Source organism: Armigeres subalbatus, chromosome 1 (assembly GCF_024139115.2).
Source record: "Armigeres subalbatus isolate Guangzhou_Male chromosome 1, GZ_Asu_2, whole genome shotgun sequence".
NCBI classification, from domain to species: Eukaryota; Metazoa; Arthropoda; class Insecta; order Diptera; family Culicidae; genus Armigeres; species Armigeres subalbatus.
The window spans coordinates 13,129,695-13,147,060 of NC_085139.1; the positions used below are offsets into that span (position 1 = coordinate 13,129,695).

The 17,366-nt window shown below is 40.6% G+C and overlaps 3 protein-coding genes across 3 annotated transcripts in view; 2 read left to right on the forward strand and 1 right to left on the reverse strand.

Annotated features, from left to right (window-relative positions):
• LOC134205964 (uncharacterized) overlaps window positions 1–17,366 on the forward strand; it is a 64,132-nt gene that overhangs the window by 7,160 nt on the left and 39,606 nt on the right. Inside the window, exons 7-10 of the mRNA XM_062681662.1 lie at window positions 758–1,345; window positions 1,403–1,594; window positions 1,661–1,897; window positions 3,254–3,585. Coding sequence (XP_062537646.1) covers window positions 758–1,345; window positions 1,403–1,594; window positions 1,661–1,897; window positions 3,254–3,585 — 1,349 coding nt within the window. The remainder of the gene's footprint in view (window positions 1–757; window positions 1,346–1,402; window positions 1,595–1,660; window positions 1,898–3,253; window positions 3,586–17,366) is intronic.
• Window positions 440–4,593, forward strand: LOC134221850 (zinc finger protein 836-like). The gene is made up of 4 exons (XM_062701027.1): window positions 440–699; window positions 758–1,345; window positions 1,403–1,594; window positions 1,661–4,593. The coding sequence occupies exons 1-4, from the start codon at window positions 455–457 to the stop codon at window positions 1,899–1,901; spliced, it is 1,266 nt and encodes a 421-aa protein (XP_062557011.1). The 5' UTR covers window positions 440–454; the 3' UTR covers window positions 1,902–4,593.
• LOC134221861 (zinc finger protein 62 homolog) lies at window positions 4,389–6,143 on the reverse strand. The gene is made up of 6 exons (XM_062701036.1): window positions 5,902–6,143; window positions 5,594–5,740; window positions 5,349–5,533; window positions 5,144–5,291; window positions 4,969–5,084; window positions 4,389–4,651 (listed from the first exon to the last, which is right to left on the reverse strand). Exons 1-6 carry the CDS (start codon window positions 6,046–6,048, stop codon window positions 4,459–4,461), a joined length of 936 nt encoding a protein of 311 aa, XP_062557020.1. The 5' UTR covers window positions 6,049–6,143; the 3' UTR covers window positions 4,389–4,458.

Consider the following 17,366-nt stretch of genomic DNA (forward strand, 5'->3'; position numbering starts at 1 on the left):
GACAATTTTAAGCGTTGTGGAGATAGCAAGTTCTGTGCTTTACAAAAGCTGGTTGTTATCAGTTATCTCATTCCTGTAAATTCGAATGAAATGTTCGGAATACAAATTGATAGCCCTATTACCGTATTCTAGGTACCGTATCGACAATCGTGTTTTTACTTTGTCAGTCGCGCAAGGCTCGATGCCCACGTAGCATCTTTCCAACGCTGCATGGACGTGGCGTCAAATAGACGGGGGTGTACCTCGGGAAAAAGTGGCGTTGAAAAACCGCTACGTGGGCAACGGCCCTAAAGAGTTAATGAAGATAACAATCATGAGAAAATTATAATGACTATAATACCACAGATAATACTGTGATAATACGATCATAAACACAATAACACTTTTCGACAATAAACAATTTTAGATTTCGCCGGAGGATTGCATGAGTCAGGCCATCTGCATAAGATGTCGAATGCAATTGACTAAATTCGATAATTACCGAAAACGTTGCCATGAAGTGCAAGATATTCTGAAATCCATGGTAAAATGTGATGATGTCGATGATGTGACACATTCCAAACAAGCAAAACCGTCGAAAAGTGTCACTACAGCAAGACAGAGTCAATTCCAGTGCGACATATGCAATATAATATTCACAACAAAGCGACAATTATCCACTCACCAACGGGTACATGGGCCGAAAAAATCAGATCATGGGTAAGAAAGTATGAGTTCAATTGTTTCTGATATTTTAATTCATTATTATTTATTCAAGTGACGAGATTAAGACAAACAATTCGATGGAACCTAGACGTGAGGATGAGGTTTCAGAAATGCTTCAAGAAGTTGAAAATGGACCTTACGACGATACGGCTTCTCGAAATGGGACACATGGAATTGAGACCAATAGAATTTCAAGTTTATCAATGACGATTGAATTTGCAACGCCGAGTATAGTTAAGCAAGAACAAAGTCCAGAGCCATCACCAGATGTTAAAGAAACTGATATGGAAACTTCCAAACAATCTGCAGAAGATGAACATCTAGTCGATGATATGATAACTATTTATGAAGTGAAAGTGGAATCTGATGAAGATAATATTGGTGTTACAGAATCAGGAAACAGTAAAGATCAGGAATCTAGTGTACCTGGAAAAGCTTGCACAAGCGGAAACACCAATGATGCAGGCATCTACGAACTTGTAAAATCGGAAAACGAAATATACACAATTCAATCTGTACAAGATCATCAGTGTGAAGTGTGTCTAGTTTTTCCGGACAGTATGGAACACTCACGACATAAAAGATTGCACAAACCAAAAAAACATGTGTGCAAAACTTGCGGAATGTCTTTTGCAATACGGTAAGACCGTTCATTTTGTTTTTAATTCGTAAACCCTAAATATCACTTCCTTCGTAGGTACAACTTACAGAGACACTTGCAAACGCACGTGCCGCTGAGCGAACGCCCCAAAGAACCCGTTGGCATGTTCGAATGCAAATTGTGCTCAAAAACGTTTAAATTCAAGCACCGATTAAGGCAGCACCTCAGCCAAGTTCACAGACCGAAGACACTTGCGTGCCACATATGTGATCTGAAGTTTTCACTACGGTAACGAAGACATTTTTAGTCTTATATTCAGTTGCATTTTCATGTCTGTTAACTTTCAAATCTTAGGAGCGTTATGTTGAGGCATTTACGATTGCATACAGCTCATGGTGATACCAAAGAAGACTTTGCCCGAAGACAACGAAAGCAACAAAAAGGCACATCCGGCAATGAAGACGTCGAGGGAGAGTTCAGCAAAAATCTAGTAGAAGTGTGCTGCGACCAGCGGAGTTTTTGGTGTCACTACGCTTTAACACATCAGAAATATTTCAAGTGTTCAATGTGTGACGCAGCATTTGGATCAAGGTAAGATCGGTACACCAAAATCGCAAAAAAAAAAATTGCCAAAAATTCAACGAACGAGATCGTTGAAAATTTGATCAATATTTCGATAAACTTTACCGAGCCATCGGTAAATTACCATAATAGCTTGCGGTAAACAATACTAAGCTGACACCTTCTTGCAAGTTCAACAAAACAGTTTAAGTGTAGAAGAAACACCTCGTGCCTAAATTATCAAGAATTCCTTTTCGGTTTTTAGCAAATACCTTAAACGGCATATGATGATACTCCACCAGTCGAACGATGGAAATTTTCAACCCCTGAAATGCCTGACGTGTGAACGGAGCTTCTCGAACGTTACTCAGTTTAGATCACATCAGCGAATCCACGTGCTGGAGCAATACAGTTGTAAGATTTGCAACCGACGATTCAATGCTTAGTAAGAACACATATTTTCTATTTCAAATCATTCCATTGAAGTGATTCTTTTGTTTTCAGTTACCATTTGCAGCGACATATGCATATGACTCATTTAATGACAGCGTGATCGTAGCGGAAGATGCAAAACCTGCTTTTTGGGTTACGTGTTTATAGGCTTAAGGTTGCGGCCTGAGTATAGACGCCACTACAGAGAAATGCATCAATGACACTCTTGATCAAAATGTTCTTCATATTTATGCCGAAATGTTCATAATTTTTAGCATCACTGATGTCCATTTGTTCTAAGAACACAGGTTTCATTAATTGGAAATCTGTCATGCGGAACTTGTAGCACCCGGTTTGATAGCACTAAAGACAGCATCTGGTAAGTTCATTTTATTATCGTGAAAACTGTTCTCGAAATGAAATAACGAAAAACGACATTTTACAAGCCTGATAATAATTAACTTTACTGCAGAATTATTATTCCATTTTGCATCTTCAAAGATTCCTTACCAAATAATAATGAAATGAAATTTTAACAGTACTCCTGAATAATACCAAATATCTGTTGAATGTTGGACAAGTCTAATGTTATGTGTACGATGTTTATAATCCCTTAAGCCCTGTGAATATGTTGTTGTCTATTGTATATTGAATGTAAAGAGCCGGCCAGACGCGGACCAGACGATCGAGTTTGTGAAACAGCGGCTGATGGACGAGTTCCACCGACGGATCGAGAAACGTGCAGGAATGTTCCGTGAATGTGATGACCTGACATTGAGTGTGCACAGAAGAAGAGGAAGCGCGCGTGCGAGGGAACGATTTTGTTACCAATGCCGAAAACCGGGTCACATCCGGGTAAATTGCCCTGTGCTGCAGAAGATGAACGAGCCGGAAGCGAAAACGGTAGCTTCGAGGGACCCCCAAATTTGTTTCGGCGTGTGAGGCGATCGACAGCAGTGGAACTGGTACGTGTATAGTGACGGATGGTTCCGCCGTAAAATCTGCCGGAGTAGGCGAAGGCACGCTGAACTGTATCGATGGTAACGGTGAAGTGAATGAGGTAGTCATGAGGGAAGTGCTGGACGCTCCGGGACTGGACAGTGGACTGATTTCGGTCCGGAAACTTGCTCAGAAAGGACTGAGTGTGAACTTTGACAAAGCTAAGTGCGAAATAATTAGCCTCGGAAGAAGAGTGGAAGCCGTTGCTGATCTCCGTGGAGGACTGTATGCCTTGAGAGTTGCAGAAGAAAAGGAGCGGAATTGGCGTACGGGCGTGCAAATGCAAAGTAAAGCTAGCAATCGGCGTTCGCTTGAAGAGGAGGCGCCTAAAGGAAGAAACCGATTTTTATGACTGTGTGGACGAATATTGAGGAAAAACCCGATGCTGTGTGCCGGATGAGTCGTGAATGACGAAGACCAAGCGGTGAAGAAGACGAAGCACGGGTCGACGACGCAGGGAGAGTACCGAAGACTGAGTGTCCAGCTATGTAGAACTTTTGTTTGACTTTGTGAGGTAATACTTTGTGGACTTAGTGATATCTGTTAGTGATGATAAACCTCGAAGAGCAGTGTTGAATGTTGGACAAGTCTAATGTTTTGTGTACGATATTTATAATCCCTTACCAGCCCTGTGAATATGTTGTTGTCTATTGTATGTTGAATGAAAATAGAAGTAAATAAACGACCACTGCGGAGAGCGAATCGCTTGTGTTTTTTCGTTCAATTACGCGTCCGAAATACCCTGTCGGGAGTTGTGTTGCTTCCGCTGTGTACCGTGGGAAGCCTCCGTGATAACTTCCCACAACATCAAGCTCTATATGGAATAAGGGCAAATGTCACAATAGAGAATTCTCTTCGTCGGCTTCCTCTCTTTTATATAAAAGTGACAAGCAGAAGATTTCTTCGCAGTTTATCACCTCAGAATGCAAGTTCTTTTATTCAAAAGAGGGGAAATCGACGGAGAGAATTCTCTCTTGTGACATTTTACCAGATAGAGCTTGATATATGCTAACAGGACACTGGAGGTATTTTTTTATTTGTTCTGCCCTGATTCTCAGCCTTATGATGTTTTATGTAGCAGTTTAATGTGTTCGCTCAAACAAAGCTGTTTATATTTCTTTAACTAAAATAAAATTTTCAATTAGCGCATCAATCAATTCTCAGCTCACTTCCTGTTGGTCATGCTTTTTTCGACGTCCTTCAACTTTCGGGCCAACGTGCTCGTTGGAAACATCAAATATATCCTTTTGAGTTTTCTCTTGTACATCTTGAATTGTAGAATTAGATCTTTCTGCTACTTCTTCCAACTTCCTAAAATGCTGCTTCGTTTTGAAGTGCCTTCTCATGTCACACCTGTATCAAAAAAGAACAATTTAAACAACCGAAGACACACTTCTAGATTGCTTTGAGAATAGGTCGTATGTGCAAAAGAGAGATTCTCTTTGATCGCGCTCTCTTTCGCTAATATATCGGCTAGTTTTGCATTTTTTGCTACATTTCCACTTCAGCATGATAGACAAAGCTATCGTCTTTGGTTATCTGCCAAAAAAATCGAAGTAAACTTTTGTATAGTTTTGTAATAATCGAAAGAGAATAGATCCAAAGAGAGACTCTCTTTTGCACATACGACCTATTTTCAAAGCACTCTAGACTTTATCAACACAACCTACAGAGTAGCGCAACGATAATCGCAGATTTCACATTTGTGATTTTTTGGTCCGTGAACTAGCCTCTTATGGACCCATAACTTTTTCTTGGTCGATCGCACCGTCTTGCATATGTCGCACTGCAATAGTCGATATTATCGTTATTCACAATACCATGAGATAGTTCAGCCTTCAATACCTGTTGTGGTTGCTGCGAATTGTCTTGGTTGTCACCAACAGCACGCTTTTCATTCAAAGATTGCATTCGCTCATTGAATTCGATTGAATTCTCATACACCAATCTCTTGTCTGAATGACATGAATCTAAGTGACCATGCAAAGATCGACTGGAAAGTAAAGCAGTTATAATAAAATAATATCAATGATGTTGTGTAATCACTGACAGATAAACAAACGATTTACCGCAACGTGAACATGCGAAGTTCTTTGGCTTATGGTTCCTCTTATGATCTTTCAGTAGTCTCCTGTTTTTGAACGTTTTTTGGCATACATCGCATTGGAGTTGTTCATATTTTCGTTTTTCTTTGCGAGTTTGATTAGTTTGAACCTTATTTGGTAAATCCAGCACCTAGAGAATCGTCAATTGTTTAAAATTAAATTGGATTGAAACTGAATTCAAAATTCTTACCTCTAAAGCAACGACATTTTCTTTCTCAACCAAGGATTGAAGTACGTCTTGCACTTCCATGCAGTTAATTCGAAATTGATGAAATTCGGTTAACCGTATTCGACAAATTGTGCATATTAAGTGACTCATGCGATCCTCTCTGGATATCTGTAGAGTATGGTACATACATGATAAAACTATTTCTAGCACAAATGGAATAGATATACAATAAATATATTCAATTGATAGTTTAACAAAACGCTCAAGCGAGACGATCGATTCACTTGCCCAATATAAACTTAATACATTTAAAATATTTCGATATTTACCACAACCGACAGATATTTCGAAATCCACTGATGGAGGTCTTGATCCTTCAATATATCTTCAAGTGATTCCTCGCTCATACATAGCCGACAAATTGTATGAGAACTCTCTGAATCTATTAATTCTGTCTTTACTTTAAACGATGCCATTGCCTCAGGATATTTTAATCACTTTCAAGCAACACAAAATTTTCGGATTACTAAATTATGAGGAATTATTTAAAAAAATACGATAGCGTGTTGTGTTGTTTGCTAATGTTTACAAACAAAATGAATTTGAATGCCACAGGTTCCACATCAGTGCTGCATTCTCATACACTGTAAACTTCGCATTATCCATTAATGGGGAAAATATACATTTTTGCCTTTCTCGTACACCGAGGTGTAATGAAAAGGCTATATATTCACTTCCAAGACGATTTTGTGATAGAAGGTCCGGAGACCAATAGTGTTATATACCAATCGACTCAGCTCGACGAATTAAGATGATGTCTGTCTGTGTGTATGTATGTGCGCAAAATATAACTCACTCATCTTTTAGGCAATTATCTTGATCCGATTTGTTTGCAATAATTTAAATTCGACGGGGAATCCTGTCCCATTGTTTCCTATTGAAAATTGGAAAAATCGGACTATGGGATCAAAAGTTATGGCCAAAATACGATTTATATACAAAAAACACGCTAAGAAATTCTCACTCCATTTTTTTTTATAGCACAGGATACTGTTTTTACACGATTTTTTTTCGCTCGTATTTTTGATCGTGTGACTTCAATTTTCCACCAAACTCTTTGCAAAATGGTTTAAAAAATCCAGAATAAATCAAAGAAAAATCACATGATAGTTGGGTTGTTCAGGGGTATCGATGTTTTTACATATTCTGAATTTGTAGGAAAAACTGAGCCTAACCCCAATTTTTCAGAATTTTTGGAGCCCCGGAACTATTTTTAATTTGCATTTTAAATTTATATGGAACTGAAAATTTGTTCTTATGCTGAATGGGCCAACTGTCATTCTATGAATGTTAGTGTCATTCTATCGATTGAAATGGCATGTTGTTTGCTGTATAAAAATGTAAATAAAAGGTTTACAAACAAAATAAAAATATGTTGGAGATCAGAAAAGCATGCTCTTTATGTTAAACTATAAAAAACCTCATATTTTTCTTCGCTAATCAACCCAATTGATATGCGGTAAACATTTAGGATGAGTGGAAAATTGAGAAAATGTAAATCGTGTAAAACCAGAATCCATGTTTGTTTTCCTTGAACATTTGCTCAAAGTAAAAAAAATAGATAGAAATATACTAATTTTAACTCAAGCTTTGATGAGGTGCACCATCAAGGAGTGTTTGTTTTCCTTTTATCACCACTCACACATTCGGACGTGAGAATCTAAATAAATGGAGCTTCCAAAATAATTAGCATTTTAAATTTTCAAAAAGTAAAATGGCTATTTTATCCTCATTATATTAAACAATGCAGTTGCCTATAGATAGTAGAATCTACACACTCAGTTTTTGACGTAGGACTTACGTCTCTCTTTACTATACCGGGTGTCATTCCAAAATATTCAAATCGACCGCGTTACGCTGTGTTGAAAGATTTTAAACGTTAATAGCGTTCGTCTCAATGGACGAATTTCTGCGGTAAGCCCCTCAATCGACAGATTTCAAGTATGCCTTTCATGTCCATGCTTGATAAGACCCGAAAAACTTGTTTCAATAGGCATGAAACTGTTTTCAATGAAAAACATTGAGATCAAGGGAACCTATAAATATGGGTACCGCATACTTCTTGCATCATTCCATTACCACGTTCTCATTGGTGCAGACACCAGCGAATTAGCAGCCGAATTAGCAATGCTGAGCAGATACCGGCAGCAGCAGCAGAGTCGAGCCGAGACCGGCCGGCATCGATGATGAGCCGAGACAGGCTGAAGAAAAGCCACATGATGCAGCATGTAGGGGAAGTGGGGGTAACACGCCCATAGGGGTTAAAACGCGCCACCCCTGAATAAGGTTAAATATCCCCATTGTGATTATTTTCAATAGTCTATGGAGTCTAATCTAATCAATGAAAAATATTGCCATTGGATACATATATTTCATGATTTTTCTCTAGTTACACATGAAAAACTCGAAAAAATGATTTTTGCGTGTTTTGATGCAATTCTAGCTCGGTGAAATTTAGTCTTTCTATCGCTGTTATTCATTGGTAAATTGAAAATTGAGCCATGAGCCATGCTGCTTACTCGTGTTCTTCATGTTCCACACGGAATCGTCGTCAAAATTGGTCTTAAAACGATTTGATGGGCCTTCAAACTTCTGAGGTCGGTGTGGGGCAGTACGCCCATGCTCATTTCGTATGACCGAAACAGCTGAAACATTCGGTTAATTGTCTTAATGTAGGCAATTAAAATGAAAATCAGTACGATAAACACATGCGCGTTTTAACCCATCCACTGGCGCATCTCACCCCGCATGGTTTCAAAATCAATATTTTTCGGGTGCTTTTTAAAAATCAAATTTCTGTGCAATAAAATGTACAATTAGATATCTGTCATCGGTAGTCAGTCGCAGATATGCTGTTCTTTAGTATGCGCTGATGAAAACTGGCTGAAATGGTGGTTTTCATTGATAAAAATGGCATTTTCCTTAACGTGGGCGTCCTACCCCCAGTTCCCCTATGTCCAAAAAACAAACGGTTCTTCACAGAGCCAATAATAGAGATCAATATCAAAGCTTTCAATACCCTTCGGGATAGAAATTGTACTTGGGTGCCAAATCCAATATTCTAGTGATAAAATTTCATCCGTGATTTTCATAAATAGCGTCAAAACTAACAGTGGATAATTTTTCTGATTTAACCGCGAAGTGGACGAAGGACTTCGCTTGACCATGCCTAAAAAAACATAAGATGTCCAAATCTCTCACATAATATTTGGATATTTGGATTTAAAAAAACACCGATAACAGCTCAAACATTAATAAACTATCAATCGATTTTTCATCAAATGTTGGATTTTTTGGCATTGATCAAGAAATATCTAGATAAACATTGTTTGATACTGACCGCACACAAAGCGAACGTGACTGAATGATCGTCCCATGTTACCAATTCTAAATCTTATCACCCGAAATCCCATGTCCGGGTGTTTCCTTCCATCCAAGGATGTTACCGATCATTTAGTAATCTGGGTTCGATCATTTAGTAGTTTATCAATAACTCATCCCAGAAGCTGAATTTTAAAATGTGTTGTATGGTGGACTTCGAGTGCGAAGGTTTTTCTATAACTCTGCCTAATGGTTCGTTGTTTGATTTCCTCTAATAACGGAGGTAAAGCGCTAGTTGCAGTTACTTAAACCACAGATAACAGATATTGAGGCTGACATCCGATACGTGTGTAAACATCCGAAACCGTTAATTCAAATGTATTTTAAATTGGGACCGCGTTTGGCAATCGATTGGAGATGGCGCAAAGATCATTGTTATTGAAAACGCAGCCCGAATGCAGCTGTCAAATACATTGGCTGCGTTCGACGATTGTTAATCCGCTGCGTTCGTATGTACTGCAGCAATCAGTTGAGTAGATGGCAGTAGTGGGCCAACGTATATCAATTCAAAAGTTTACACAGGATTTTCAATAAAATTTGTTCTAGCCTAAATATCTGTTATCTGTGCTTAAACTAAATGATAACAAAATTTCAATCATTTAGTTTAGGTTACTGCATCTAGCGCTATAACTCCGTTATTAGTGGAATTCAAACAATGAACCATTAGGCAGAGTTGCAGAAAAACTTTCGCACTCAAAGTCCACCATACAACACATTTTGATATTCAGCTTCTGGGATGTTTATCAATCAAAACTCCAAGGTCCAGCCCAATCGGGTTATACGCAAAGGTGACGTTGAACTACCCGACCAGTTAGTCATAACAAAATTTTATCACAATTATATCAATATGTGTTACAAATAACAAAACTTGTAATAATTTTGTTATAAATTCCCTGTCAAAGTTGATGGGAAAGAAAATTTCATGATCGTCATAACATGATTATAACATAATGTGTTAGGTTTTTTTTCCGAAAAAAGAATTGCCTACATTTTTGGTAGATAGGAATTGGAAAAAAACGAAGGTACCACCTTCAGTATAACTTGAACCTACATTCAAAGTTGAAGAAGCAGGACAAAGTTAATTGCCTACATTATGGATAATCATAATCTTTTCAATAACATAATTTGTTATAGTATAAGATATTTTCACCGCTTTTTATGTAACACATCGAGTTATATTTTTGTTCGAATCATAACATATTTAGTAATATTTTTGTTAAAACTAGAAGAGATTTTGTTACAATTTTTGTTATTTTAACTACTAATGGTACATGTTTTATAACAACCGCTGTTATGAAAAACGACTGTAACAGAATAACAAGTTCTGATATAAATCTGTTACTATCTACTGGTCGGGTACGTAGCTATGTGTAATGTACAGGTTTTCGACTCTTCCGTTCGATGAGACCAAAGCAAGCATTTTTCAAGCCCTGGGTGAATCTCACACAAAAACACAATGCCAATCATCCGATTCCAATTGAACTTCATTGTTCACATTAAATTGTTTTTAGTTAAGTTTACATTAAAATGAATCGATTCCCAAATTTGAAAAGTTTACGCCGATAACAACTCCGATAACAAACAATATTGTAACACACTGGAGTCGGTTTTTACGCGGAGGATATGGGCCGCGTGAATTAAAACAAAGTAAAAAAAACTGGTTAAATCCCATAATAAATCTGAATAAACCGCGGAACTCCCAAAATTCGTGTAAAAAAAATCGCATAAAAAGCGATTTGTTTAAAAATAACCGCGTAAAAAACGACTTCAGTGTACATCGGGTATGAAGCGTTGATTCTTCCTTGATTGAATGGTCCAAGAAAATTAAAAATCCATCGAGAAACGGCTGAGATATTAACGATCAAAGTCTATCATATTTTCGTGACGTTTTTCGATTTTGTGCAATCGCACACTAAAAAATAATTAATCTTACACGTGACGCAATCCTTAGCACATTTAAATATTCGAGCACGTAATCGCAAATACATAGCATATATACGTTTCATTTGATGCATAACGGCAATGCAGTTCTTAAAATGAAATACAAACATTTTTATGTTTTGAAACATGTAAATTCCCATTATAAATTTAAAATCTTTAGCTCTCCTTCAGCTTCAGTCGTCGGTAGGTACTCAACAACGTCGGTGCGAATCGAAATTAGTGATTTTTTGTTTAGGCATATGCTGGCAAATGCACATAAATTGACAAAAACTGCGAGTTAAAGTGATAAACTATGTTTGGTTCGCTTTCGGATTTGTTCATCAGCTGAAGGATTCAAAGCTGTGTGGCTGAAAAAATACTTAACACATCGTACGGTCGCCGCGTTCGTCGTCGTCGTCAAGAATTTGAAAATGAAGCCCGTTCAGTGCTTAGTGTTGTGATATGATTTTCTTCCATCTATGTAAGATATTGGATACTTGTAACTTATCGACACTTTTGAGTTCATATTATTTTGTTGAGCTTGGGAGGCAGAAAATCTAACAGGTGAGTTTGTTGATGACCGATAAATAATTGAAGTTTTATATGATAATTGACCATAGATTGATAAAGTGCGCCAAACAATCGGGAATGGAAAAAGCGGCTATATTTTATCACAATCTGCTTCTGATAACTTATTCTGGAATCAAGATTTCGTGGCAGTAAACAACTAACGTTTCGGTGCCGGAACTACATAAAAACAAAACCATGCAAATAACCGCACGTCATGATGTAAAAGCTATCGTCCATAGAGGCTGGCTTTTACGTCATGACGTGTATTTTTTTTAGATTCTGCTTGACGTGTAATTTTAAAATCAGACGTATTTTTCTGACAAATTGGCCGCTCCTTTTATGTGCATGTTATTCAACATAAAATTACACGATATTTTTTAAGTGTGCGTAAAGTGTACCCCAATATTGAAAAGACAGACGTAGTTCTACGTCAAAACTACTAAATGATCGGTAACATCCTTGCTTCCATCTACTACTAACAATGTTGTCTCAGAAAAGAACACGTACTTCTCACCTGAACTGCAATTCTAAGCTCGCTTGCCCGGCTTATTGGCCTTTTTTTTTCTTGAGCAAGGGTAAACGGAAATCTGCAACCAGACACCTGAGGAGGTACTCAGGTAGTGTGGGGATGGGTATGTCATGTAACTCTTACCCGACCCACTAAAACCAAAACCCTTTCGCCAGTCCGTACCCCCGGCCCGCAATTAAGCAATACATCAGGGGGGGACTATTGAGAACGCTCACGCCTATGCTAACGCACTTGACGTCAATACACACAACATCGACTTCAAGGGTGGCTACCTCACCACCCGTCGATCGCAAGCTATGATAGTAACCTAACGGTCCGTATCATAATCTCACGTTGGAGACGAGCACCCTGACAACAACCACCGCGCGTGAACCGCAATGACCTCTATATCTACATACTGAGGTCCCGCAGCCCACCCGCCACATGTTAGTTGTCGGGGTGAGCAAATGTTCACTGCATCACAGGTGCCCTTACTGCACTCGTTGGTTTTGTTCAAGACGCCACCACCGCTGCAGTTTCGACATGATCTGTTGAGATGCTGTGTTCACCGCATTCCATATAGCTTCTTCCCGGCACATCCTCTCGACGAGGTTGTCCGGGGTTGTATCCATACCACTAATAAGCAGCATGGTATTGCGTTCTACCTCGAATCGCGGGCATGCGAACATCACATGCTCTGCCGATTCAACCTCACCTACACATTCAGGACACTCCGCAGAATCTGCGAAGCCAAACCTGTGTAGGAATTTCTTAAAGCAGCCATGTTCAGACAACACCTGTGTTAGGTGGAAGTTGACTTGACCATGCTTCCTATCAACCCAGTTGGACACATCTGGAATCAGTCTGTGGGTCCAACGACCTTTGACTGCGGTGTCCCATGCTCTTTGCCATTTGAGCAACGAAGCTGCTCTCTTGACACGTCGCACTTGCACCGAGTCCCTTTCGTTGTAGCACTCCACATCCTCCTCTAGGAGTGTGTCGATCGGCATCATTCCAGCTATAACGCACACCGCCTCATATGATATGGTGCGATATGCGCTCGCGACACGTAAGCACATCAGCCGGTGTACTCTGATCAATTTCTTTACATTGTACTCGGCTTTTAGTGCTACGGCCCATGCCGGCACGCCATAACGGATGATAGACAATGCTACGCCAGCTATCAGCCTACGCACTTGACTATGCACCGCCGATCTGTTGGACATCATTCGTGATAAAGATTTTATCGCCAATGAAGCCCGCTGACATGCATAATCGACGTGGCTCGTAAAATTGAGCTTATCATCGATCATCACGCCCAGATGCTTGAGAGACCTCACGGAGTTAACTGTGCAGGTCCCTACTCTTATCCTAGCCTGTTGCAACCCATGACGGTTATGCACTACCACGACTTCCGTCTTGTGGTGTGCAAGGGATAACCGTCTCGAGTTGAGCCATTCCTCCACTCTGCCAATCGCGTATGAAGCCTTCAATCTAACTTCGTCGAGAGTGTCACCTGCTACTTCTACACAGTTCGAACGAATCATGTACATTTACATCAAATATCATGCACATAATTGGAGCATGATAAACAATAGAAATTTACATTTCATTTTATTTTTACATCTCTTAACATCCCAAATTTTTGTGTTGTTTTAAATTTACATGTTCTATTTTATGCTATATAAATAAAAAATGGTTAACATGAGAATCGAACTCAGGTCCGCAGAGTGATAGCCCGTTCTGATACCACTCTACCATCTTCACTTCTTGAATCCAATGTGGCCCAAAGAGTAACAGGTTCTGAGTTATGGCGATTCAAATATACCAGTATCGAACCCGTCGTGATCGGGTGCTGTCTAGGTAATGTAAATTTACATGTTCTGAGTAAACGCATGCGCATAGTCAGGGGAAAAATCTGACTGGATGAAGTGCAAGAATTCGAAGTTTTTCCAACGATTTTAGTAAACGCCTGATGAAGTACACCGATGAAATGCAGCATAATGGATGTTGCTTTGTAGTCGTGAATGAAAATCTTCACTTTAGTATATGACTGTGGTCGAAAACGAAGGTTTCCCGCTGCATTTACAGCTGCTGTGATGGATTTGTTTGTTTTGTTTACATTCTACCGAGATCGTCGCAAGCGTGGCCATCTTTAGTTTCGGTTCACATAATATCATGTAAACTTAATGGTTTATAAGAATAAAGTATTGTTGTCAACAGAGTGTAGTAATAATGGTAAGGTAATGTATTTATACGGTTTAAATCATGCTCTGTTTATGTGCATGATTTTCAACGCATAGTTACATTGAGAAAACGATTACATGATCTGCATTTACATTAGTTTCATTGATTACATTACCAGTAGAAGTCAAATTTTTTTGCAGTGTAGCATTACGTCATCCGCGAAGCCTTCTATCTTCACTCCGGCCGGGAGACTTAGGCGTAATACTCCATCGTACATAATATTCCACAGAACCGGTCCGAGGATCGATCCCTGTGGAACACCCGCTGACACTACGATCGACTTTCGACCGGCATCAGTGTCGTATAACAGCACCCTATTCTGAAAATAGCTTTTCAGTATCCTGCACAGGTAATCCGGAACTCTCAATCGGTGCAGGGAGTCAGCAATTGCTGCCCAGCTAGCATTGTTAAACGCGTTTTTACATCAAGTGTAATCAACGCGCAGTACCTAATACCTCTTCTGTTTAAACCTCTCGCTATCTTGGCCGTATCCGTTACCGCTCGAATTGCTTCGATGGTAGAACGGCCCTTACGGAAGCCATACTGGTTGCTAGATAAGCCACCAGCACACTCTGTATAAGCCGACAATCTATTCAGAATGACCCTCTCTAGCAGCTTTCCAGCTGTGTCGAGTAGGCAATTGGTCTGTATGCCGAAGGATCCCCGGCTGTTTGCCAGGCTTCGGTAATAGCACCAATTTCTGCCGTTTCCATCGATCTGGGAAGTTTCCTTCGTCCATGCATCTCTGGAGGCAGCTCCTGAACATATCTGGATTGGCAAGAATGGCGTGTTTAAGGGCCAGGTTTGGAATACCATCCGGGCCTGCGCCTTATTGAGCTTAAGTTTTCTTGCGGCTACGATAAGCTCTTCGTTAGTCACTAGCGGTACCACGTCGACTGACTCGTACGGTGTAGCGGGCCAGTCCGATGGTTCATGTGTCGGAAACAGTCCCTCTACTATACTGGCTAACAGCTCTGGGGATCTTTCAGGAGGTGTGCTATTGGTCCTAGACATCACTATCCTGTATGCATCGCCCCACGGGGTGTCATTCGCCATCCTGCACAGCTGTTCGAAGCAGGCTCGCTTGCTACATTTAATCTCGTAGTTCAGGGCTCTGCTCGCTGTCCGGAATACCCCTCGTCTATCGAGTCGCTCGGCGTCTGTTCTAGCACGTCGCAACCTTCTTTTAGCTTTAAGACAGGTTCTACGAAGATCTGCAATCGTGTCAGAACACCAGTACACTGGTTGAAGATTTCCTGGGGGCTGGGTCTTCCTTGGCATCGCCACGTCGCAAGCACGTGTAAGTACTTCCGTCAGGTCGTTACCGCTTAGTCCTGTAGTCCTACTCTCCCAGCGCAGCGCCTCCACCAACAGCTCTTGATTGAACTGTGACGTGCGCCATCCGGGATCCGTTGCACCACCTCTTCTCGTCGTAGTTCTCCGGGTATACTCGACCATAAAACGTACTTCCTGATGGTCGCTAGAAGTATGACCCTCGTGGACCATCCATCTCGGTTCTTCAGTCCATCCTGCGCTGCAGAAGGTGACATCGATACATGAATCACCGCTTGGTCCTCTGAACGTTGGCACTTGACCTTCGTTCAGCAGAACTACGTTCAATACCGCTAGTGACTCTAACAGGATATGACCTCTAGCGTTAGTAAACCGGGAACCCCAGTCCACTGCCCACGCATTGAAGTCACCTGCTACAACTACTGGTTTAAGGCCAGTTAGCTTCGCCGCAAGAGTATCAACTACCCTAGTGTACTGCTCTATACTCCATCTAGGAGGACAGTAGCAGCTACAAAAGTAAACACCGTTTACCTTTGCTATGACGAAACCCTCATCGTTAGGCGAAGATATTATCTTCTGGATGGGGTAGCGCCCACAAGTCCAGATTCCCACCATACCGGACTTGTCCGCAATCCAGCTGCAGGGATGCGGTATGGGTCAGACAGCAAGGCAACATCAGCTTTACACTCGATAACCGACTGTTGTAGCAGCAGCTGGGCCGCCTCGCAGTGGTTCAAGTTTAGCTGTGTTACTTGCATGTCTGGACCCTTCTAGAGGCCGGACAGGCCTGCGCACCGGTGAGATGCCTGTTGTCTGCCCCCTGCCCCTTGCGTTCACAATATCTCAATATCCAAAAACAAGACCAATAACATGCAACCAGTATACCATAATCAGGATCTTACTGGGATCAATCCTGATGTGCCAATGGCACTCCCTGGGCTTGTGCTTTTGAAGCGGCACACAGTCGCTTTGATAGAGTCTGCTTACGGGCACTTGTGGTTTTTTGGGAGGGATTTTAGCAGAGCCCACTGCTAAATCCCCGTTAGGAAATAGACGCTAAGTCCCGTTAGGAAATAGACGCCGGCAGTGAGCAACAAGCGTAAAAAAGAAGAAGACCTTCTCGAACGCGTTGATGATGATGACGCTTTGGCTGACAAAGAAGCGGGATACAAGACACTAGCTGATTGGCCCACCAATTGGGAAGCAGAGAAGATTCAAAATAAGGTATAAAAGAAAAATGCATTCGCTCGCAGAGCATTCAGTCTTTTTTATACCACCACTAGAAATTCGCGGTTATTTGAAAAGATCGTTTTCTTACTTTTTGGACTTAGCCGAAGCAAACAGCCTTTTTCAAGGCTCTAAGAGTTAAAAATAATGTTCTCCTTCAGTCGCTATCACACGGATTAGGAGGCCCTACATCCCCTGCTGGGCCAACTTGTGGCTTATTTCAGGCAGTCCTTCAGTGGGAAGGTTGCCACTGTCGAGGCTAATATTCCGTGACTGGACAGATACTTCGTGAATTTTTTTTGATGATTTTTGTTCGAGGTAGATTTGATTTCTGTGTCGGTTTGATGAGAAGATTTTGCCAAGGAATGGTATGCAACGCCGATTATTTATCCAAAATAGTTGATGTGAGAAATTTGGACATATTATGAATCTTAAAGGCATGGTCAAGTCAAGTCCTACGTCCACTTAGCGGTTATGTCACAGACATTACCCACTGTTCATTTTATTTCTGCAACTCGGCAAAATCCGCACAGCCGTCAAAAATGAGGTTTGTTAGCTGGGTTTCGGCAAATTATGTACAGATTTTCA